This window comes from Entelurus aequoreus, linkage group LG14 (genome assembly GCF_033978785.1).
Source record: "Entelurus aequoreus isolate RoL-2023_Sb linkage group LG14, RoL_Eaeq_v1.1, whole genome shotgun sequence".
Taxonomy (NCBI): Eukaryota; Metazoa; Chordata; class Actinopteri; order Syngnathiformes; family Syngnathidae; genus Entelurus; species Entelurus aequoreus.
In genome coordinates this window covers 31,000,969-31,027,310 of record NC_084744.1, presented here as the reverse complement: position 1 = coordinate 31,027,310, position 26,342 = coordinate 31,000,969, and the positions used below count along the sequence as shown (strand labels likewise).

The window sequence follows — 26,342 nt, the reverse complement described above, 5'->3', positions numbered from 1 at the left end:
TGCTGATGACACCCAACTCTACATGCCCCTAAAGCTGACCAACACGCCGGATTGTAGTCAGCTGGAGGCGTGTCTTAATGAAATAAAACAATGGATGTCCGCTAACTTTTTGCAACTCAACGCTAAGAAAACGGAAATGATGATTATCGGTCCTGCTAGACACCGACATTTATTTAATAATACCACCTTAACATTTGACAACCAAACAATTAAACAAGGTGACTCTGTAAAGAATCTGGGTGTTATCTTCGACCAAACTCTCTCGTTTGAGTCACACATTAAGAGTGTTACTAAAACGGCCTTCTTTCATATCCGTAATATCGCTAAAATCCGTTCCATTTTGTCCACTAGTGACGCTGAGATCATTATTCATGTGTTCGTTACGTCTCGTCTCGATTACTGTAACGTATTATTTTCGGGCCTCCCTATGTCTAGCATTAAAAGATTACCGTTGGTACAAAATGCGGCTGCTAGACTTTTGTCAAGAACAAGAAAGTTTGATCATATTACGCCTATACTGGCTCACCTGCACTGGCTTCCTGTGCACTTAAGATGTGACTTTAAGGTTTTACTACTTACGTATAAAATACTACACGGTCCAGCCTATCTTGCAGATTGTATTGTACCATATGTCCCAACAAGAAATCTGCGTTCAAAGAAGGCAAGGCAAGGCAACTTTATTTGTATAGCGCTTTTCATACACAAGGCTTCACAGACAACAAAGTGAAATGAAAGAAAATAAAAGCAAAATTAAAATGCAGACAATAAAAATAAAAACAGTGCAGACGTTAAAAGTTAAAAGATTAAAAGATTTAGCTGAAAGCTAAGGTGAACATAAAAGTCTTCAGTCTAGTTTTAAAAGTAGTCAGAGTTGGGGAAAGTCTGACATCTTCAGGAAGTTTATTCCAGCTATTTGTTGCATAGTGACTGAATGATGCTCTCCCTTGATTTGAGTTTACTCTGGGAACCGCTAACAGATTGGTCTCAGAAGATCTTAGTGATCTAGAGGGCTTATATAGTGGGAGCATATCAGTAATATACTTCGGTCCTAGACCATGTAGTGATTTATATGTGAGCAGGAGGATTTTGAAATCAATTCTCTGATGTACAGGGAGCCAATGTAAGGATTTAAGAATTGCTGTAATGTGCTCACATTTTTTGGTCTTTGTTAGAACTCTAGCAGCAGCGTTCTGAACAAGCTGTAGCTGCCTGACAGTTTTTTTGGGAAGACCTGCAAGGAGACCATTACAATAGTCTAGCCTACTGGTAATAAAGGCATGTACAAGTTTTTCAAAGTCTTGAGCTGACATGAGCCCTCAGTAGGCCGATTTTGTTACTGATTTGATGTGACTGTCGAAATGTAAATCAGAATCTAAAATAACCCCAAGATTTCTGGCTTTATTTGAGGTTTTCAGGGACAGTGATTGAAGGTGTTGGACGACTTTAAACCTGTCTTTTTTAGCACCAAAAACAATTATCTCAGTTTTATCTTCATTTAGTTGTAGGAAATGTTGGCACATCCAGTGTTTGACTTGCTCAATGCACTGGCACAGAAGATCTATGGGCGATAGTCATTTGGTGATAGCGCTACATAGATTTGGGTGTCATCGGCATAGCAATGATGGTCAATGTTATTATTTTGCATGATTTGTCCTAGTGGGAGCATATAGATGTTAAATAAAGTCGGCCCCAAGATTGAACCTTGGGGGACTCCACACGTTACGTTGGTTGGTTCTGATACAAAGTCACCAATGGAAACAAAATAGTTCCTATTTTGTAGATATGACTTGAACCAGCTTAAAACTGTGCCTGAGATCCCCACCCAGTTTTCCAACCTGTCCAAAAGTATTGAGTGGTCGACAGTGTCAAATGCAGCACTGAGGTCCAAAAGCATTAATACTGAAGTTTTGCCAGAGTCTGTGTTTAGACGGATGTCATTTATAACTTTAAGAAGGGCCGTCTCTGTGCTATGAAGAGGTCGAAATCCTGACTGGAAGTTGTTGTGGCAGCCAGTATTAGTGATTCCCAGAGCCAAAAAAAAGTCTGCGGGCTATAGAGCGTTTTCTATTCGGGCTCCAGTACTCTGGAATGCCCTCCCGGTAACAGTTAAAGATGCTACCTCAGTAGAAGCATTTAAGTCCCATCTTAAAACTCATTTGTATACTCTAGCCTTTAAATAGACCCCCTTTTTAGACCAGTTGATCTGCCGTTTCTTTTCTTCTCTCCTCTGCTCCCCTCTCCCTTGGGAGGGGGAGTTGCACAGGTCCGGTGGCCATGGATGAAGTGCTGGCTGTCCAGAGTCGGGACCCCGGGTGGACCGCTAGCCTGTGCATCGGTTGGGGACATCTCTGCGCTGCTGACCCGTCTCCGCTCAGGACGGTTTCCTGCTGGCCCCACTATGGACTGGACTCTCGCTGATGTGTTGGATCCACTGTGGACTGGACTTTCACAATATTATGTCAGACCCACTCGATATCCATTGCTTTCGGTCTCCCCTAGAGGGGTGGGGGGGGGGGGGGGTTACCCACATATGCGGTCCCCTCCAAGGTTTCTCATAGTCATTCACACCGACATCCCACTGGGGTGACTTTTTCCTTGCCCGTATGTGGGCTCTGTACCGAGGATGTCGTTGTGGCTTGTGCAGCCCTTTGAGACACTTGTGATTTAGGGCTATATAAATAAACATTGATTGATTGATTGATAAAACAAAAATTCCCATTATTGGGTTTTAAATATTTTTAATGTATGTTTTCTTTTTAAACATCCCCAACACAATATCAATATCAATCAAAGTTCGGAGTGTCAGGCAAAAGCCAATATTGTACATCATCCCACAGAGATTTACTTTGCATACTGTTGGAGCCAAATTTCCTTATTTGTTTATATAGTTTTTATTTAGTTTTCTCTAATTGATTGCTGGCCTCTGTTCATGCTGAATTTCCTTTTCGGCAGATTGCTCCGCCCACTTCCTCTCGACAACCAGGAGGTGTTGACAGGGATGGGACTATTGCTATGGTGCGGTTGCTATGGTAACGTTATTTAATTGGGTTCAGGTGGGAGCACTCGGGGAGGATTGCATGGAGGACACAAACAGTTTACGACCGTGCCGTGCATGGTCAGGTCTCGCTGCTGTGACAATGTTCCATTCAAGGTCAGCATACATTATGTTCTATAGCCTACATTTGATGTCATTTTGATAGCTTAAAATAAACAAATTGTCATATCCAAACATATTTCCACAGTACTGGACATTGAATCATTTGCAGGCGTCAAACTAGTCAACACAGTCACCCTCAGTATCAGCTTAGAGGTAAAGGCTGTACAACTACCGTAACTCAACCTGTACTACTATCATAAGTCAACTTTAGTACTACTGTAACTTAACCTGTACTACTATCATAAGTCAACTTAACTACTACCATAACTCAACCTGTACTACTATCATAAGTCAACTTTACTACTACTGTAACTTAACCTGTACTACTATCATAAGTCAACTTAACTACTACCATAACTCAACCTGTACTACTATCATAAGTCAACTTAACTACTACCATAACTCAACCAGCATGTACTACTATCATAAGTCAACTTAACTATAACTCATGTTTCCTTTGATGTAAAGGTTGCAGAGCACTGTCATTAAAGGCTTACTGAAAGCCACTACTACCGACCACGCAGTCTGATAGTTTATATATCAATGATGAAATCTTAACATTGCAACACATGCCAATACGGCCGGGTTAATTTATAAAGTGCAATTTTAAATTTCCCGGGAAACTTCTGCTTGAAAACGTCTACATATGATGACGTATGCGCGTGACATCACGACGGCAACGGAAGTATTCGGACCCAATGTGTCACCATACAAACTGCTCTGTTTTCATCGAACAATTCCACAGTATTCTGGACATCTGTGTTGGTGAATCTTTTGCAATTTGTTTAATGGACAATGGAGACTGCAAATAAGAAAGTTGTAGGTGCGATCGGTGGAGCGGCGGACTACAGCATCACCAACACCAGGAGGTTGTGTTGTGTTTGAGCTGGATAACAGACGCACTACTACTTTGGCTTTCAAACATTTGATCGTTTGCCCGTACGTGCGTGTCGCTCTGTGCATGTCACGTACGTAACTTTGGGGAAATATACGTTTCTTGCCGACTCTGATGGATGGCCGGGGTGTCGTCGAAAGCTACAACGCCCGCCGCCGCTCCGTAGCTAAGTTAGCTTCAATTATTAAGCTTCACCAAGCTGGAAATTATTAACCGTGTATTTACATGTTCATGGTTTAATAGTATTGTTGATCTTCTGTCTATCCTTCCAGTCAGGGTTTTTTAAAAATTTTGTTTCTATCTGCATTTGAGTCTGATGCTATCACGTTAATTCCGTAGCTAAAGAGCTTCAGTATTGTTGTGGGGATAAAAGTCACTGTGAATGTCCATTTCGCGTTCTCAACTCTCATTTTCAAGAGGATATAGTATCCGAGGTGGTTTAAAATACAAATCTGTGATCCACAATAGAAAAAGAAGAGAGTGTGGAATCCAATGAGCCCTTGTACCTAAGTTACGGTCAGAGCGAAAAAAAGATACACCCTGCACTACACTCTAGTCTTTCACTCTAACGTTCCTCATCCACAAATCTTTCATCCTCGCTCAAATTAATGGGGTAATCGTCGCTTTCTCTGTCCGAATCTCTCTCGCTCCATTGTAAACAACGGGGAATTCTGAGGAATCCTACCTCCTGTGACGTCACGCTACTTCCGGTACAGGCAAGGCTTTTTTTTATCAGCGACCAAAAGTTGCGAACTTTATCGTCGTTGTTCTATACTAAATCCTTTCAGCAAAAATATGGCAATATCGCAAAATGATCAAGTATGACACATAGAATGGATCTGCTATTCCCGTTTAAATAAAAAAATGTTCATTTCAGTAGGCCTTTAATGAAGGCATTTATATGATATACATATTTGTTTTACATTTGTTCATACTTTTGAGTACACATAAATCCCTCGTAGTTCATATTTACTGGTTCACATCTGAAACATCTTCTGGAAGCATATTACTATTTACTTTATACATCAGTGGTGTTTTATACAAGATCCTTTACTTTTAAAATGTGTGACTGGGAAGTATACCAAATGAAAAAAGAGGGGGGAGATATTTATTGAAGATACTACTGACTAGTAATATGAAGGCAACGATTTAATAAATGTCTGTCAAAAGAAGCCCCAACAATTGCAGGATGGTAACAAAAAATCGGATTATTTACAATTTGGAACAAATTACATTCTTGCTAAGATACGTCACCAAAAAAGAAAAACTTACTGAAGAAATTGAATTAAAAAAAAAAAAAGATTATTACTAATAAAAGACACTTGTATATGTACGTACCATGTATAATTGTGTGCGTATACACTTTGGAGGTGTAACAGAAAAACAATGGCCTCATGTTGTCTGCTCAGTATACATCCATTAATTGTTACTTCATCAAACTTGATGCCAAATACTTGCACATTTGGCAATGACTGAATGTCTGACTAAAAACAAAAATAGAACTTTACATGTTAGTACATTCTTTGTACAGCAGATGGCGCCCTTGTATTGTGCAAATTATCAAAGAGGGAAACAAAAGTTTTGAGGTCTTGTGACTGACATCTTTCTGCTTTACTGGATCACACTTGGGAGAGTTCTGCATCATAATAAAGTACATTCAATACTTGTTGAAATACCCTTTTAAAAGACTTAAAAATGTATCGCTTGCCAAAGCGTAATTTGGAGTAGTAAACAAAACGTAATGAACTTCAATACGATTTATAGCTGAGATTTAGGATTTTTTAATTCCAGAAAAGATGTGTCAGTAATTAAATATTTTCCACATTACTTTATGTTAAGTGCCATAATGTATAGTTATGGGCTGATATCAGCTTTTAAAAAGGTATTTCAACAAGTCAACAGTACTGAATAAGTTGTATTATATTTTTTACCTTTCCAATTTCGATGCAGTAACTTTAAACCAGAAAATATGTGTCAATAATTTTAAAACATACTGCAAGTCACTTTTTTTTTGCAGGCATCATGTTGTAATTTAGGGGTTATATTTAACATAAAGTCTACTTTTTATCACGTAAAGAGTACTTATTGTGCTATAAAATGCTTGATTTACAGGACAGATATTTTAACATATTTATGAACAATATAACAATACATAATATAAGACTACTAGATAATGTAACAATATAAAACAATTAATACAATTTATTCTATCGCTTTTAAAGCTTTTTTAAAGCACGAAACATCTCGCGAGAGCAGCGCTGTCTCGTGACGTCAAGTGTGCCAACTGTCGTAAAAGCACATGGAAGAAGAAAAGTAGTGAAGGCGGGCGCTAATAAATTAGTGTTGTTATTTGTTCGCTATTATGTAAATGTTATGTCGTACAAGAGACATATTGAATTATTTATTTCAGGGTAGAACGTCTCAGTCCGCGAGAATCTTTGCGTTGCTGAGCTAGTCAGTACTGTAAAGCTGAGAAGCGTTTTGTGCTAGTTAGCTTAGCTTGTTAGCTGCTGCGTAAAGTGTTGTGATTGTGTAAAAATGTGAGTGTAAATTGTTGTGATTGTGTAAAAATGTGAGTGTAAAGTGTTGTGATTGTGTGAACATGTGAGTGTAAAGTGTTGTGATTGTGTGAAAATGTGCGAAAGAACGATAGTAAAGTATGAGGAGGAACTTTGTCCAACAAAAGAGGAGAAGGAGCGACAACATCAACTAGTGGACGCTGTTTTCAAGAAACATCAAGTTGTGTTACACAGAACAGGTTTGTTTACTTCTTACTCTCACATCTTTACTAACTTTATATTTCATTATTAACAATTTTCTTCAATATATTGTATATAAGAAGGTGAATTGTCTTGTTGGGATGATGCACTGCTTAGTTTGTATATTCTTCATGAAAACGAGAGGTTTATGTCAGTGGCGTGTAGACTTTTTTTAAACAGTCAGTCTGCCCCAGGAGCAGCAGGAACTACTGTAGCTGTGTAACATTTAATCTGGTCTGGTTTTCTTATTTAAAGGCCTACTTAAATGATTTTTTTTAATTTAAACGAGGATAGCAGATCTATTCTATGTGTCATACTTGATCATTTCACGATATTGCCATATTTTTGCTGAAAGGATTTAGTAGAGAACAACGACGATAAAGATGAAATGAAAACAGAGCTATTTTGTATCGGCTTCAAAGGGCTACCGATACTCCTGTTTCCCTGGCTACGTCACGCGCATACGTCATCATCCAAAGGCGTTTTCAACTGGAAGTTTAGCGGGAAATTTAAAATGTCACTTTATAAGTTAACCCGGCCGTATTGGCATGTGTTGCAATGTTAAGATTTCATCATTGATATATAAACTATCAGACTGCGTGGTCGGTAGTAGTGGCTTTCAGTAGGCCTTTAAGTATGGAAAGTAATTTATGTTATGCAGGAATTCAGTGTTGTGCAAAATTCTGTATCCCTTAAATACACTATATTGCCAAAAGTATTTGGCCACCCATCCAAATGATGAGAATCAGGTGTCCTAATCACTTGGCAGGTGTATAAAATCAAGCATTTTGACATGGAGACTCTTTCTACAAACATTTGTGAAAGGATGGGCCACTCTTAGGAGCTCAGTGATTTCCAGCGTGGAACTGTCATAAGATGCCACCTGTGCAACAAATCCAGTCGTGAAATTTCCTCGCTCTTAAATATTCCAAAGTCAACTTGTAAGTGTCGTTGAAACTTACACTTAATATTTTTGTTTTAAGGGTTAATATTTTTGTTGAAAATTATTACAGTTGTGAATTTATGTTACATTTTTTTATAAATAAGACAAATTTAGTTTGTTATGAAAGGGCAATTTATTTCCTTTTGTTACGCCGCTATTCTCGCGAGGTTTTGGTTTAGTATAAGAGGCTGCGAGACCTGCATTCGCCCAGACATGCAAAAGACTTTGAGCGAGCCATCCGCAGCAGCAAGAACATTGAGCTAGCTGAACATGGTATTTTGTCATATTGTGTCGATTTATTCTGTATATTTGTAAAGTACATTGGTTTAATCATTGTACGCTCATTTAAAGGCCTACTGAAAGCCACTACTACCGACCACGCAGTCTGATAGTTTATATATCAATGATGAAATCTTAACATTGCAACACATGCCAATACGGCCGGGTTAACTTATAAAGTGCAATTTTAAATTTCCCGCAAAACTTCCGGTTGAAAACGTCTATGTATGATGACGTATGTGCGTGACGTCAATGGTTGAAACGGAAGTATTATTCGGACACATTGTATCCAATACAAAAAGCTCTGTTTTCATCGCAAAATTCCACAGTATTCTGGACATCTGTGTTGGTGAATCTTTTGCAATTTGTTCAATGAACAATGGAGACTGCAAAGAAGAAAGCTGTAGGTGGGATCGGTGTATTAGCGGCTGGCTGCAGCAACACAACCAGGAGGACTTTGAGTTGGATAGCAGACGCACTATCCGACGCTAGCCGCCGACCGCATCGATGATCGGGTGAAGTCCTTCGTCGCGCCGTCGATCGCTGGAACGCAGGTGAGCACGGGTGTTGATGAGCAGATGAGGGCTTGCGTAGGTGGAGCGCTAATGTTTTTATCATAGCTCTGACGAGGTCCCGTAGCTAAGTTAGCTTCAATGGCGTCGTTAACAACAGCATTGCTAGGCTTCGACAGGCGGCACAGCATTAACCATGTAGTTACAGGTCCAGTGTTTGGTTCGGTGTCTCCTGATAGTAGTATTGTTGATCTGCTGTCTATCCTTCCAGTCAGGGGCTTATTTATTTTGTTTCTATCTGCATTTAAACACGATGCTATCACGTTAGCTCCGTTGCTAAAGTGCTTCACCGATGTATTGTCATGGAGATAAAAGTCACTGTGAATGTCCATTTCGCCTCATTTTCAAGAGGATATAGTATCCGAGGTGGTTTAAAATACAAATCTGTGATCCACAATAGAAAAAGGAGAAAGTGTGGAATCCAATGAGCCCTTTTACCTAAGTTACGGTCAGAGCGAAAAAAGATACGTCCCGCACTGCACTCTAGTCCTTCAATCAATCAATCAATCAATGTTTATTTATATAGCCCTAAATCACAAGTGTCTCAAAGGGCTGTACAAGCCACAACGACATCCTCGGTACAGAGCCCACATACGGGCAAGGAAAACTCACCCCAGTGGGACGTCAATGTGAATGACTATGAAAAACCTTGGAGAGGACCGCACATGTGGGTACCCCCCCCCCCCCCCCTCTAGGGGAGACCGAAAGCAATGGATGTCGAGTGGGTCTGACATAATATTGTGAAAGTCCAACACATCAGCGAAAGACCAGTCCATGGTGGGGCCAGCAGGAACCATCCCGAGCGGAGACAGGTCAGCAGCGTAGAGATGTCCCCATCTGATGGACAGGCTAGCGGTCCACCCCGGGTTGGGAGCAGAGTCGAAAAGAAAAGAAAAGAAACGGCAGATCAACTGGTCTAAAAAGGGAGTCTATTTAAAGGCTAGAGTATACAAATGAGTTTTAAGATGAGACTTAAATGCTTCTACTGAGGTAGCATCTCTAACTTTTACCGGGAGGGCATTCCATAATATTGGAGCCCGAATAGAAGACGCTCTATAGCCCGCAGACTTTTTTTGAGCTCTGGGAATCACTAATAAGCCGGAGTTCTTTGAACACAGATTTCTTGCCGGGACATATGGTACAATACAATCGGCAAGATAGGCAGGAGCTTGACCGTGTAGTATTTTATACGTAAGTAGTAAAACCTTAAAGTCGCATCTAAGGTGCACAGGAAGCCAGTGCAAGTGAGCCAGTATAGGCGTAATATGATCAAACTTCTTGTTTTTGTCAAAAGTCTAGCAGCCGCATTTTGTACCATCTGTAATCTTTTAATGCTAGACATAGGGAGGCCCGAAAATAAAACGTTACAGTAATCGAGACGAGATGTAACGAACGCATGGATAATGATCTCAGCATCGCTTGTGGACAAAATGGAACGAATTTTAGCGATATTACGGAGATGAAAGAAGGCCGTTTTAGTAACACTCTTAATGTGTGACTCAAACGAGAGAGTTGGGTGGAAGATAATACCCAGATTCTTTACCGAGTCGCCTTGTTTAATTGTTTGGTTGTCAAATGTTAAGGTGGTATTATTAAATAGATGTCGGTGTTGAGCAGGACCGATAATCAGCATTTCCGTTTTCTTAGCGTTGAGTTGCAAAAAGTTAGCGGACATCCATTGTTTAATTTCATTAAGACACGCCTCCAGCTGACTACAATCCGGCGTGTTGGTCAGCTTTAGGGGCATGTAGAGTTGGGTGTCATCAGCATAACCGTGAAAGCTAATACCGTATTTGCGTATGATGTCACCTAGCGGCAGCATGTAAATACTAAAGAGTGCAGGGCCAAGAACCGAACCCCGGGGAACTCCGCACGTTACCTTAACATAGTCCGAAGTCACATTGTTATGGGAGACACACTGCATCCTGTCAGTAAGATAAGAGTTAAACCAAGACAAGGCTAAGTCTGACATCCCAATACGCGTTTTGATACGCTCTAATAAAATATTATGATCAACAGTATCGAAAGCGGCGCTAAGATCAAGAAGCAGCAACATAGATGACGCATCAGAATCCATCGTTAGCAATAGATCATTAGTCATTTTTGCGAGGGCTGTCTCCGTAGAGTGATTTGCCCTGCAACCGGATTGAAAAGGTTCACAGAGATTGTTAGACGCTAAGTGTTCATTTAGCTGCTGTGCGACAATTTTTTCGAGGATTTTCGAGATAAACGGAAGGTGGGACACCGGCCGGTAGTTTACCATGAGGTCAGGATCGAGGTTAGGTCTTTTGAGTAGAAGATGAATAACCGCTTTTTTGAATGCTAGGGGAACAGTGCCAGAGGAAAGTGATAAGTTTATAATATTTAACACTGATGGACCTAATAATACAAAAAGCTCCTTGATAAGTTTCCCAGGAATTGGGTCAAGTAAACATGTTGTTTGTTTTGTCCCATTTACACATTTTAACAATTCCTCCAATGTTATTTCATCAAAGAGAGAGAAACTATTTTGGAGGGCAGTGTCCGTCGTATATACAGTCGTATCTGTGTTAATAGAACCCAGTTGTAGCTGAGATGCATTGTCTTTAATCTCTTTTCTAATGACTTCAATTTTCTTATTAAAGAAATTCATAAAGTCATCTGCTGAGTGGGTGGAGCTACTGGGAGGAGTCCCTTGTTGGGTTAGCGATGCTACTGTACTAAACAGAAATTTAGGATCATTTTTGTTGAGGTGGATGAGATTTGAGTAATATTTAGCTTTAGCTGAGGTAAGCATGCGTTTATAAGTTATTAAACTATCACTCCATGCTTGATGGAAAACCTCAAGTTTAGTCGCACGCCATTTGCGTTCCAGCTTTCTACATGATCATTTCTGGGCTTTAGTTTCTTCTGTAAACCATGGGGTACGCCTTTTAGGGGCCCTTTTTAGCTTTAGCGGTGCTACACTATCAATGGTGTCGCGCAGGGCGTCGTTAAAGTTGTTAGTGAGGTTATCAATAGAGCCCACATAATTTGGGAATGGTGCCATTACCGAAGGCAGTAGGTCAGTAAGAGTCGTCGTTGTGGCAGCATTAATGTTGCGGCTGCTATAGTAGTTATTATTGTTATTATTAGTTTGTTGACAATGAGTCAGAACTTAACATTTTATAAGGTAATGATCGGACATTACTTTAGTGTACAGGAGTATCGTAACTTTAGAGGTGGTGACACCCCTGACAAGCACTAGATCTATCGTATTACCGTTGCGATGCGTGGGTTCATTTATTATTTGTGCAAGACCACAGCTATCAATTATAGTCTGGAGCGCCACGCATGGAGGGTCCGATGGGGTATTCATATGGATGTTAAAGTCTCCCATTATGATTATATTGTCGGCGTGCGTCACTAGATCAGCAACGAACTCTGAAAATTCATTGATAAAGTCCGAATAGGGCCCTGGGGGGCGGTAGATGACAGCCAGGTGCAGAGGCAGCGGTGTGACAAACCTTATAGTAAGCACCTCAAACGAGTTATATTTATTATTTAGGTCCGAGGTAAGGCTAAAGTTTTTGTTGTATATTAGTGCAACACCCCCACCCCTTTTAATGGGACGGGCAATATGCGTTCCCGTATAGTCACTCTCACGTTCCTCATCCACAAATCTTTCATCCTCGCTCAAATTAATGGGGTAATCGTCGCTTTCTCGATCCAAATCGCTCTCGCTGCTGGTGTAAACAATGGGGAAATGTGTGGAGCCTTTCAACCTGCGACGTCACGCTACTTCCGGTACAGGCAAGGCTTTTTTTATCAGCGACCAAAAGTTGTGAACTTTATCGTCGATGTTCTCTACTAAATCCTTTCAGCAAAAATATGGCAATATCGCGAAATGATCAAGTATGACACATAGAATGGATCTGCTATCCCCGTTTAAATAAAACAATTTCATTTCAGTAGGCCTTTAGTATGCGCAAGACTGAAATATTTGCTGCCCAAGAACCTCCGAAGTGGCAGGCGGCCACGAGGTTGCTATTTTGTTTAGCACTTTATTTGCCTGTGACTGAACTATGTCTAAAGCATTGTATTTCATGTCCTGTCCTGTAGTTTTCACGGCATAAACCCAAGTAAAGCGCCCGTCTTTAAGAAGCCGTGCCTGTGTTGTCATTTCGGAGCCACACAACTGTCTGCTTTATTATTAGAAAATGGAAGAGTTTGGGAACGTCAGTGAATCAGCCATGAAGTGGTAGGCCACGTAAACTGACAGAGTGGTCAGCAGATGCTGAAGCGCATAGTGCAAAGACTTTCTGCACAGTCAGTTGCTACAGAGCTCCAAACTTCATGTGACCTTCCAATTAACCCACATACAATATGCAGGGAGCTTCATAGAATGGGTTTAACTAATAGTTAATAGGTTTCTTAACTAAACTGCCAACAAACTTAAAGTGCACATAAAAAACTGTTTCACCACTTTAGTCATAACTTCTCTATGACTTCTTCTGTTTGTTTGATGTTGTCATTACTGCCACAAGTGGTGGACTGAGTACCATACAGACCACAGCTGGGAAACATATTTTTTGGTGCTGTATGATTCAGAAAGGCTGCTTTAAACTAAGTATAATCATGTGCGGTCGGACATGAGCATTGCATTTTTTTAGGTGGGATTAAAAATGGCATTCATTAATACACAAATGCATTATACATGTATTTGCTGATACGTGTAGAAACCCTGCTGCAGCCCGTCAACAAAAAGTTCCACCTCCTCTCTGTAGTGCTTCTCCTTGTCGTCATGGATGAGACCCACCACTGTTGTGTCATCCACGTACCTAACGATGCGGTTTGTGTTGTACTGAGCACAACAGTCATGGGTCATCAGGGGGTAAAAAGTAGGGGGCTGAGAACACAGCCCAGTGGAGTGCCTGTGCTCAGCATAATGGTGTCTGATCTGTTATTCCCTCCCCGTACAAATTATTAAAAAGTCCTGTATTTAGTTTTGCAGGGGTGTGTTCAGTCCTAGTGGGCCCATTTTGTTGATCAGGTGCTGTGGGATTATGGTATTAAAGACCAAGATTAAATCCACAAACAGCATCCAGAACATTGTATTAATTTTTTCCTCCCAGGTGTTCCAGGGACAGTTATCGTGCGGTGGTTATGGCATCCTCTGTGAAACGCTTTGATATGCAAAGTGAAGGGGGGTAGGATAGAGGTGATGTGACCTTTGACCAGCCTGTCAAAGTACTTCATGGTTAGATTGTAAATTAAAGGCCTACTGAAAGCCACTACTACCGACCACGCAGTCTGATAGTTTATATATCAATGATGAAATCTTAACATTGCAACACATGCCAATACGGCCGGGTTAACTTATAAAGTGCAATTTTAAATTTCCCGCTAAACTTCCGGTTGGAAACGTCTATGTATGATGACGTATGCGCGTGACGTCACGACGGCAACGGAAGTATTCGCACCCAATGTGTCACCATACAAACTGCTCTGTTTTCATCGAACAATTCCACGGTATTCTGGACATCTGTGTTGGTGAATCTTTTGCAATTTGTTTAATGGACAATGGAGACTGCAAATAAGAAAGTTGTAGGTGCGATCGGTGTATTAGCGGCGGACTACAGCAACACAATCAGGAGGTTGTGTTGTGTTTGATCTGGATAGCAGACGCACTACCGTGAGTACAGCTTTGGCTTCCAAACATTTGATCGCTTGCCCGTACGTGCGTGTCGGTATGTGCATGTCACGTACGTAACTTTGGGGAAATATATGTTTCTTGTCGACTCTGATGGCGGCCGGGGTGTCGTCGAAAGCTACAACGCCCGCCGCCGCTCCGTAGTTAGCTTCAATTGTTAAGCTTCGCCAAGCTTGAAATTATTAACCGTGTATTTACATGTTCATGGTTTAATAGTATTGTTGATCTTCTGTCTATCCTTCCAGTCAGGGTTTTTTTTAATTTTGTTTCTATCTGCATTTGAGCCCGATGCTATCACGTTAGCTCCGTAGCTGCGTCAACGATGTATTGTTGTGGAGATAAAAGTCACTGTGAAGGTCCATTTCGCGTTCTCGACTCTCATTTTCAAGAGGATATAGTATCCGAGGTGGTTTAAAATACAAATCCGTGATCCACAATAGAAAAAGGAGAGTGTGTGGAATCCAATGAGACCTTGTACCTAAGTTACGGTCAGAGCGAAAAAAGATACACCCTGCACTGCCTCTCTAGTCCTTCACTCTAACGTTCCTCATCCACAAATCTTTCATCCTCGCTCAAATTAATGGGGTAATCGTCGCTTTCTCGGTCCGAATCTCTCTCGCTCCATTGTAAACAACGGGGAATTGTGAGGAATCCTTCCTCCTGTGACGTCACGCTACTTCCGGTATAGGCAAGGCTTTTTTTTATCAGCGACCAAAAGTTGCGAACTTTATCGTCGTTGTTCTATACTAAATCCTTCCAGCAAAAATATGGCAATATCGCGAAATGATCAAGTATGACACATAGAATGGATCTGCTATCCCCGTTTAAATTTAAAAAAATCATTTCAGTACGCCTTTAAGAACACCTCGATCAATGCTGGCTAGTTCTTAGAAATACTTTTCAAATTGCCCCCCTCAACCTTCCAAGCCTGTTATTTTTTTACTCACTGTACTGTTGAAGTAATTTTAGAGATTGGGACCAAAAGAAGTCTTTCCTGTGGTTTTATTAAAAAGTTCAAGTACCAATGATTGTCACACACACACTAGGTGTGGCGAAATTATTCTCTGCATTTGACCCATCACCCTTGATCACCCCCCGGGAGGTGAGGGGATCAGTAAGCAGCAGCGGTTCCGCGCCCGGGAAACATTTTTGGTGATTTAACCGCCAATTCCAACCCTTGATGCTGAGTGCCAAGCAGGGAGGTAATGGGTTCCATTTTTATAGTCTTTGGTATGACTCGGCCGGGGTTTGAACTCACAACTAACTACGCACTTTTAACACGACACACCAAAGAACACATTGTGTTAACAGTGTCAGTCAAAAAATATTTCTATTCTCTCTTAATTGTATTTACTTAATTACCCAACAGACGTCCAGCAGCCCCCCCACATTAAAGAGGAAGAGGAGGAAGTGTGGATCAGTCAGGAGGGAGAGTGTCTTCTAGGGCAGGAGGAGGATGATGTCACCAAGTTTCCACTGACTGTTGTCTCTGTGAAGACTGAAGAGCATGAAGACAAACCACCTGAGTCCTCACAGCTTCATCACAGTCCAAGTAAGCACAACATCCACATATCATTTTATTCTCAGGGCATTCAATGCATCACAACTGGACTGTTCACTTTGTCTTACAAAACCCAAAACCAGTGAAATTGGCACATTGTGTAATTTAAAAACAGAATACAATGATTTGCAATTCCTTTTCAACTTATTCAATTGAATAGACTGCAAAGACAAGATATTTAATGTTCGAACTGAGAAACATAACTTTTTTTTGATTGCAAATAATCATGAACTTAGAATTGAATGGCAGCAACACATTGCAATAAAGTTGTCACAGGGGAATTTTTACCACTGTGTTACATGGCCTTTCCTTTTAACAACACTCAGTAAACATTTGGGAACTGAGAAGACACATTTTTGAAGCTTCTCAGGTGGAATTCTTTCCCATTCTTGCTTGATGTACAGCTTAAGTTGTTCAACAGTCCGGGGGTCTCCGTTGTGCTATTTTAGGCTTCATAATGCGCCACACATTTTCAATGGGAGACAGGTCTGGACTACAGGCAGGCCAGTCTAGTATCTGCACTCTTTTACTATGAAGCCACGCTGTTGTAACTCATGGCTTGGCATTGTCTTGCTGAAATAAGCAGGGGCATCCATGATAACGTTGCTTCTCCAGATTTTCTGAACCCTTTGATGATATTACCGATCGTAGATGGTGAAATCCATTAATTCCTTGCAACTGCTCGTTGAGAAATGTTTTTCTTAAACTGTTTGACAATTTGCGTACACATTTTTTCACAAAGTGGTGACCCTCGCCCCATCCTTGTTTGTGAATGACTGAGCATTTCATGGAAGCTGCTTTTATACCCAATCATGGCACCCACCTGTTCCCAATTAGCCTGTTCACCTGTGGGATGTTCCAATTAAGTGTTTGATGAGCATGCCTCAACTTTCTCACTCTTTTTTGCCACTTGTGCCAGATTTTTTGAAACATGTTGCAGGCATCAATTTCCCAATAAGCTAATATTTGCAACAAATAACTAAGTTTTCCATTTCGAATGTTAAGTATCTTGTCTTTGCAGTCTATTAATTGAATATAGGTTGAAAATGATTTGCAAATCATTGTATTTTGTTTTTATTTACGATTTACACAAAGTGCTAACTTCACTAGTTTTGGGTTTTGTAGAATGTATAACCATTGAAATATGTCAGGAAAAAAGCAAAAACATATTCATCAGTTGTTTATATAGATCACCCAAGTCAAGTATAGAAACATTTGAAGATTGGATCAAAGCAAATTACATGGACAATGTTCAACAATTATTTTATTATGTGGTGAATTTAAAAGCCTACTGAAAGCCACTACTATCGACCACGCAGTCGGATAGTTTATATATCAATGATGAAATCTTAACATTGCAACACATGCCAATACGGCCGGGTTAACTTATAGAGTGCAATTTTAAATTTCCCGCTAAACTTCCGGTTGGAAACGTCTAAGTATGATGACGTATGCGCGTGATGTCACTAGTTAAACGGAAGTATTCGGACACCATTGAATCCAATACAAAAAAGCTCTGTTTTCATCTCAAAATTCCACAGTATTCTGGACATCTGTGTTGGTGAATCTTTTGCAATTTGTTTAATGAACAATGAAGACTGCAAAGAAGAAAGTTGTAGGTGGGATCGGCGTATTAGCGGCTGGCTGTAGCAACACAACCAGGAGGGCTTTGACTTGGATAGCAGACGCGCTATCCGACGCTAGCCGCCGACCGCACGGATGATCGGGTGAAGTCTTTCGTCCTTCCGTCGATCGCTGGAACGCAGGTGAGCACGGGTGTTGATGAGCAGATGAGGGCTGGCTGGCGTAAGTGGAGCGCTAATGTTTTTATCATAGCTCAGTGAGGTCCCGTTGCTAAGTTAGCTTCAATGGCGTCCTTAGCTTCGCTAAGCTGGAAAGCATTAACCGTGTAGTTACATGTCCATGGTTTAATAGTATTGTTGATTTTCTGTCTATCCTTCCAGTCAGGGGTTTATTTCTTTTGTTGATGCTATCACGTTAGCTCCGTAGCTAAAGAGCTTCGCCGATGTATTGTCGTGGAGGTAAAAGTCACTGTGAATGTCCATTTCGCGTTCTGGACTCTCATTTTCAAGAGGATATAGTATCCGAGGTGGTTTAAAATACAAATCCGTGATCCACAATAGAAAAAGGAGAAAGTGTGGAATCCAATGAACCCTTGTAGCTAAGTTACGGTCAGAGCAAAAAAAGATACGTCCTGCACTGCACTGTAATCCTTCACTCTCACGATCCTCATCCACAAAGCTTTCATCCTCGCTCAAATTAATGGGGTAATCGTCGCTTTCTCGGTCCGAATCGCTCTCGCTGCTGGTGTAAACAATGAGGAAATGTGAGGAGTCCTTCAGCCTGTGACGTCACGCTACTTCCGGTACAGGCAAGGCTTTTTTTTTATCAGCGATCAAAATTTGCGAACTTTATCGTCGATGTTCTCTACTAAATCCTTTCAGCAAAAATATGGCAATATAGCGAAATGATCAAGTATGACACATAGAATGGATCTGCTATCCCCGTTTAAATAAAAAAAAATCCTTTCAGTAGGCCTTTAATATTGACTTTTTGAACCCTAACAAGCAAAAGTCCATTGATGACTTCATTGATACAATGTACAGCATCAGTTTATATCCTAAAATCACAAAGCCAAGCAGAATCACAGGACACTGCACCACGCTTATTGATCATATATTTACTATTAATGATTTTGATAATAACACTACAAGTGGTTTACATATAACCGATGTTAGTGATCATCTGTCAGTTTTGACAATATATGATGGAAACTACAAGAAGAAGAACATGGAAGACAAAAATACATTTCGAAGACTAAGCACAGAGAAGAGGATAATTGCTTTCAAAAAGAGCTAGAAAAGCGAAATTGGGACAATGTGTACAATGAAAATGATGTTGATGACGCATATGAACATTTCTTAAACACGTTCATATTAGTTTATGATTTGATTTCAGGAAACACAGAGTGAGATGTTCTACCTCTTGTGCGAAACACAAATGCATAGAATGACTTAACACATTAAAATGAATAGAACAGTGAACGTGAATGGAAGACCTGACGGATAAAATTTACGGGTGCGCATCATCAGCAGTGTTCCTCTGGGTCATTGGGTGTTTCGGCCTTTAACACTATACACCCTCTCTAGAGGCGGCCAGCTACAGGATGATCAGACCTGAGCTTGCGACCCAAGCCCAATTAGCCATGAAAGTCACCTTGTTGGCAGACCTATCAGGGAACTATGCATGGCAGGGGCGTCCGGTTCCCTGAGTCAGCTTTGCCTGACCGCACACCTCCTGATGCACTAGTTGGGGGCCCAATTGGGGTCATTCCTCTTCAGCCAGAGCCACCGGCTGCTCTTTTCGGCTGCTTCAGATGCGGCTTTGATGACTGTACGCAGGCACTGGCCCCTGACTCCCAAGTCCCTCAGCAGTTTTGCGGTAGAGGTTCCCACAAAGCCTCTGCACCCAACCTCCACAGGGCGGACTTCAGTATTCCAGCCACGATTTGGAGCTTCCGCGGCCAGCTCACAATACCGCAAATGTTTCCTCTCATATGCCTCCTCCATGGATTCCTCCCAGGGTACAGTGAGCTCAACAATGAAGGCCTTTTTGTGGGAAGGGGACCAGAGCACTAGGTCAGGCCTCAAAGTGGTAGTGGCGATCTCGGTAGGGAAAATCAGCTGTTTGACAACATCTGCCAGCATCTTCCAGTCACGTGCTGGACACAGCTGACTTCTCTCTGACGGGTTAACATTGCGCCCGGCAACTGTGACCCCTTCCCGGACAAAGGTAGTTCTCCATGAGATCTTAGATGTTGGTGGTGGTAGTGCATTGATGTTGGATCGTTTTACCTCCAGTGAAAATGAAAAGCATTGTCCATGAAAACAACTCAGTAGAAAGCAGAGAAAGAACAATCAACAATGGATGACAAAATGATTAAAAACTGCTTGTAATAAGAAGAATACTTCATATAGAAAATGTATAACACAAAGAACCACAGAGGCATTAAATAAGTATATCCATCCATCAATCTTCTTCCGCTTATCCTAGGTCGGGTCGCGGGGGCAGCAGCCTAAGCAGGGAAACCCTGACTTCCCTCCCCCCAGCCACTTCGTCCAGCTCTTCCCGGGGGATCCCGAGGCGTTCCCAGGCCAGCCGGGACACATAGTCTTCCCAACGTGTCCTGGGTCTTCCCCGTGGCCTCCTACCGGTCGGACGTGCCCTAAACACGCGTTCGGGTGGCATCCTGACCAGATGCCCGAACCACCTCAACTGGCTCCTCTCGATGTGGAGGAGCAGCGGCTTTACTTTGAGCTACCCCCGGATGGCAGAGCTTCTCACCCTATCTCTAAGGGAGAGCCCCGCCACCCGGCGTAGGAAACTCATTTTGGCCGCTTGTACCCGTGATCTTGTCCTTTTGGTCATAACCCAAAGCTCATGACCATAGGTGAGGATGGGAACGTAGATCGACCGGTAAATTGAGAGCTTTGCCTTCCGGCTCAGCTCCTTCACCACAACGGATCGATACAGCGTCCGCATTACTGAAGACGCCGCATCCGCCTGTCGATCTCACGATCCACTCTTCCCTCACTCGTGAACAAGACTCCGAGGTACTTGAACTCCTCCACTTGGGGCAGGGTCTCCTCCGCAACCTGGAGATGGCACCCCACCTTTTTCCAGGCGAGAACCATGGACTTGGACTTGGAGGTGCTGATTCTCATCCCAGTGGCTTCACACTCAGCTGCGAACCGATCCAGCGAGAGCTGAAGATCCTGGCCAGATGAAGCCACCAGGACCACATCATTTGCAAAAAGCAGAGACCTAATCCTGCAGCCACCAAACCAGATCCCCTCAACGCCGTGACTGCGCCTAGAAATTCTGTCCATAAAAGTTATGAACAGAATCGGTGACAAAGGGCAGCCTTGGCGGAGTCCAACCCTCACTGGAAACGTGTCCGACTTACTGCCGGCAATGCGGACCAAACTCTGGCACTGATCATACAGGGAGCGGACCGCCACAATCAGACAGTCCGATACCCCATACTCTCTGAGCACTCCCCACAGGACTTCCCGAGGGACACGGTCGAATGCCTTCTCCAAGTCCACAAAACACATGTAGACTGGTTGGGCAAACTCCCATGCACCCTCAGGGACCCTGCCGAGAGTATAGAGCTGGTCCACAGTTCCACGACCAGGACGAAAACCACACTGTTCCTCCTGAATCCGAGGTTTGACTATCCGGCGTAAATAAGTATAAAAGTATAAAAACAAGCTAACTAGCATACTACGAACATGTAGAACATAATATTACAGTCAAAAACAGAAACAAAAACAATATGTGAGCAACATGGGGCATCCTCAATAGCATTATTAAAAATGGCACTAAGAAGGACTCAATACTTCTCAGACGGAAACAAAAATAATGACAACATGAAGGAAGTAGTTGAAAGCTTCAATAATTACTTTGTAAATATTTGACCAAAATTGGAGGAAAGGATTCCAGACCCAGTTTCAACTGAGGACTACAATGACACCATGGATAGAAATCCCAACTTAAATGTTCCTCAATAATGTGACCTAGGAGGAAATACACTATATTGCCAAAAGTATTTGGCCACCCATCCAAATGATCAGAATCAGGTGTCCTATTCACTTGACCCGGCCACAGGTGTATAAAATCAAGCACTTAGGCATGGAGACCGTTTCTACAAACATCTGTGAAAGAATGGGCCGCTCTCAGGAGCTCAGTGATTTCTAGCGTGGAACTGTCATAGGATGCCACCTGTGCAACAAATGTAGTCGTGAAATTTCCGCGCTCTGAAATATTTCAAAGTCGACTGTCGGCTTTATTATAAGAAAATGTAAGAGTTTGGGAACAGCAGATGGGGGCCATAAGACAATATAGGACCCACTGTCTGTCAAATAGTCAAAAACCCATCAATCACAATGATTTATGACCTTTAAGCCACGCCCCGGCTTCCGGTGTGATCAGTAGGTCACTGACAGTATGATTTGACTGATCTATAAAGATGATCATGTATTTTACAGTCAGATACTAACAGTCTGGTTTGTCAGATGTCAGTTCTTTTGAAAATCTATGAAAGATGTGTCCATGTCATCTCTATACATCTAATATATGTCATTTAACAGACGCGTGTATGTGAACTATACAACACCTCTTCATTGTTGGAACTCTGTAAAATGGAGAGGGTGCTATGTAACGCATGTTAATGTGCGTGTGTGGGCCCACCCAGAAAGGATAGAATAATGTCTTGTGCTACCATGAGGGTTTGTGTGGACTCAGCCTTATCCCTGCGTGCCACTTCAGAGTGGAAACAAACACTTGAGGAAAAGTCCTGTTTATTTCTAATAAAAGTAATTGTAATGTGTCCTGCAGACGTCTGTGAAGAACATCTTCTCTCTGAGCAACAGGAGTGGAGCTTCAGGATGGTGAAGGAGAAGCCACAGCCCTCTTACTTTAAAGAGGAAGACAAGGACCCACTCACCCCCCACTTTAAAGATGAAGAGGAGGTGCCAGAGACCCCACACTTTATAAAGAAAGTGAAGGACCCACTGACCCCCAACATTAAATGGAACAAGGAGGAACCACTGACCCTCCACTTTAAAAAGGAAGAGGAGGCACCACAGATCTCCCACATTAAAGAAGAGGAGGTGGAATACAACATCAGTCAGAAGGGAGATCATCTTGAAGGACTGGTGGAGTTCCCAGTGACTGGTGTCCCTGTGAAGGGTGAAGATAATGAGGTCAAAGGTGAAAGTGAGGAGAAGAGAGAGGCGGAGCCTCCAAGCAGCAGCTCAACACAACACATGACAACAGAAGCTGATGGAGACCACTGTGGAGGATCACAAGCAGACAAGCTCTTAGCTCCACTATCAGATAGTGAGGACACAACGTCACACTCTCCTGACACTGATGATGAACACTCTAAAGATGATAAGACATGTCACACTGACAACACTCACTTGAAATGTTCTCACTGTGACAAAACCTTTAAATACCAATGTCTTCTGAAAAGACACATGAGTACACACACCGGAGAAAAACCTTTTACCTGTTCAGTCTGTAGTAAAGGTTTTTTAGAGAGTTGCAATTTGAAAGTACACATGAGAACACACACTGGTGAAAAATCTTTTATCTGTTCAATCTGTGGTAAAGGTTTTACTCACAGTCAGAATTTGAAAGTACACATGAGAATACACACTGGTGAAAAACTTTTTTCCTGTTTAACCTGTGGTAAAGGTTTTGCACAAAGTCAGAGTTTGAAAAAACACATGAAAATACACAGTGGAGAAAAACCTTATGTCTGTTCAATCTGTAGTAAAAGTTTTGCACAAAGAAACCATTTGGAAGTACACAAGAGAACACACACTGGTGAAAAACCTTTTACCTGCTCAATCTGTGGTAAAGGTTTTAGAGAAAGTCACAATATGAAAACACACAAGAGAACACACACTGGTGAAAAATCACATTCCTGTTCAATCTGCAACAGAAGCTTTTGTCAACGAGCAAACCTTGTAGCACACATGAGAACACACCCAGGAGAGAAAGTGTTGAGTTGCAGTGTGTGTGGTGAAAGATTCTCTCATAAGTACCAGTGTAAGAAACACAAGTGTGCTGGTGAGAACAGCAGCAGCAAATGAAACTGCAGGATTTGAAATAAACTGTCAAGACTTTAATTTTGACTTTCTAACAACATCAGCACATATAACATGTTTTTAATATGCTTCTACATTTATAGATTAGATATTTTTTATTAGTGCTTTTTTCAGTCAAGTACACGCAATAATATGCAACCTTGTGTACTTTTATTAGAAAAGAACAGAACAATTTGACTGAAAAAGTGAGAGTAAACAGTACAAGGATTTTTTTACACACAAACATTTTATGTGTATATATATTCATAATACAATTTTAGACTTATTCTTAAGTGTTTTCTATAGGTGTTTGAAATATTGAAGTGTTACGTATTTTCATTTCTAATTGTTAATGATCCCATAGATTAGCACCTTTTATATGATATAACTATTTACTGGTTCACATCTGAAACATCTTCTGGACCACTTCAGGAAGCATATTATTATTTACTTTAAAGATCATTTGAACAGTTGTCTTTTATACATTTGTAAAATGCGTGTTTTCATGAATCATTTGTTGGATCTCTATATTCCATTTTATTAATGATCTTTATTACTCTCTTTTTTAATATGATTGTGTTGTGATTGTTTTATATGTATGTCCCCAGACCTTTATGCAATATAAAAGTGAGAGAAAATGGCTGAATTGTTTGTGGAAGGATGGTTTTGTTTTTAAAAATTTACATTTGCGGATTAAAAAAAAATTCCCCTTTATTGTGTTTTAAACATTTTTTAAGTTTTTTTTTCTTTTTTAACATCCCCAAAACATCATCAATAGCAATCAAAGTTTGGAGTGTCAGGCAAAAGCCAATATTGTACATCATCCCACAGAGATTTACTTTGCATACATTCATAAAATAAAGAGTTTATTTTGTTTCGGGGCGCGAAAGCTATAAGCAGGAAGTAAAGTGTGTTCGAAGTCGATGAGAGGAATTGGGTACTTTTTGGACATTTCCTGAAAAATGTCATCAAAATATATATGTAACTTTTTGAGTTATTTTGCTAACAAACAGAAAAACAAAACTTGGTGAAAACATAACCTCTTTGGCGGGGGTAAGAAAGTCGAAGTCGACTACTTGATAAATCACTTAATTTTTGTACTTTTTTGTGCTTTTTTGACTTCGCTGTGTCACTGTGCCGTGACACTTTGCCGCTTGTGTCGATCGGTGCTGCGGGCTAGCACACCGAAGCCGGCTAGCATTAGCAGCCTGAGATACGGAGGTGGGATTTTTTTCTTCTGTTGCTGGATGCGTAGGCATATAGACCATCACAATGCCTCCACCGAGGAAAAGCCAGACATTGGAGGAGTTCGAGGAGATGAGGCTCGCACTCCACTCCCTGTGCAGCGATGTGACTGCGGTCAGGGCGCAGCAGGAGCAGCTTCTTGAGGTTCTAGAGGAGGTGAAACAGCTACGCCTCCAGAACGTGGAGAAGGACCGGCGCATTGTGGATCTGGAGCGGCGAGTGGACGAGCTCGAGCAATACTTCCGCATGAATGATGTGGTCATCACCGGCATCAAAATTAAGCCGCGCTCCTATGCACGTGCGGAGCCCAGCGAGCAGGAGACACAGTCGGTGGGGCAGCAGGTGGCTTCCTATCTCCAGAGCAAGGGGATAGAGATGGACCTGGAGCACATAGAGGCTTGTCACCCGCTGCCCATGAAGAACCAGAGACCACCAGCTGTCATTATGAGATTCACAAACCGGAAAAAGAAAATCGCACTTTGAAGCAAGGACGCAAACTGAAAGGTACAGATGTTTTCATAAATGAGCACTTGACAAAGAAAAATGCTGACATCGCAAGGATCGCACGACAACTTAAAAGGCAAAGCAAGATTCAACAAACCTGGGTAACGAACTGTAAGATCTTCATCAAACTAAATGGGACGCCGGAGGAAGCAAAAGTCTTGGTGGTGAAGAAAATAGAAGATCTTGATAAGTATTGACATTGATGCAGTACTTGGTATCAATGTAGCTTTGTGACGTCTACATCATCTCAATGCTACCCACACCAAGAACACAGACCACACCAAGTATTGATATGGACATGTTACAGAAGATCCTACAACATCAACAAAAAGAACTGGACATGTGTGAGTATCAAGAGCATGCCACAACAGAGACGGATATGGGGATAGACCCTGATAATAATTTTTTCTCTGCGATTGTAAAAAACTGTAATTATTTTACCTGTGAACAATATGAAAGCAGTGTAAAATCAGAAGATAGTCTGTCAATAATTCATTTCAATTGTCGAAGCATGTACACCAGGGTCTGAAACATGCGCCACACTGTGAACCCACACCAAACAAGAATGACAAACACATTTTGGGAGAACATCAACACGTAACACAACATAAACACAACAGAACAAATACCCAGAACCCCTTGTAGGCCTAACTCTTCCGGGCTACAAGAAATCTACCAATCATGGTGTGGTATATGGCTCTCGAGGGCCGAACATTGCTGTCACTTGCGTGATGCAAGCAGAGAAACGTTTTGCTGCTTTTCCACGAGACCCGCATGTGGTCATTGGCATACTGGCAATGGGGGTCATCGGCGTACTGGCAATGGTGGTCATCGGCATACTGGCAATGGTGGTCAGGAGCGCCGAAAAAGGGGGGGGGGTAAAGGAGACGGATTCTAGGGGCCCATGATGGAGGGGGGCCCAGAGAAGCCCCTAATGATGATGAAATTATAATGTTGCCGCTGTGTTGGGGGCCCTGTAAAGATTCTTTTCATGGGGCCCAAAATCCCAAGCGGCGCCCCTGATGGTGGTCATCGGCCTACTGTCAATGGTGGTCATCGGCGTACTGGCAATGGTGG

The 26,342-nt window shown here is 41.7% G+C and overlaps 1 protein-coding gene across 2 annotated transcripts in view; it reads left to right on the top strand.

The window, feature by feature from the left end:
* Positions 1-24,200, top strand: part of LOC133664730 (zinc finger protein 391-like) — a 31,589-nt gene extending 7,389 nt beyond the window's left edge. Inside the window, exons 1-3 of one of the 2 annotated variants that reach the window (XM_062069587.1) lie at positions 6,324-6,810; positions 15,646-15,828; positions 22,258-24,200. In XM_062069587.1, the coding sequence (XP_061925571.1) occupies positions 6,687-6,810; positions 15,646-15,828; positions 22,258-23,522 (1,572 nt within the window). In that variant the 5' untranslated portion in view covers positions 6,324-6,686 and the 3' untranslated portion in view covers positions 23,523-24,200. Of the gene's footprint in view, positions 1-6,323; positions 6,811-15,645; positions 15,829-22,257 lie in introns of those variants that run through there. The other variant, XM_062069588.1, reaches the window with a different exon arrangement.
* Positions 24,201-26,342: the final 2,142 nt, after the last annotated feature.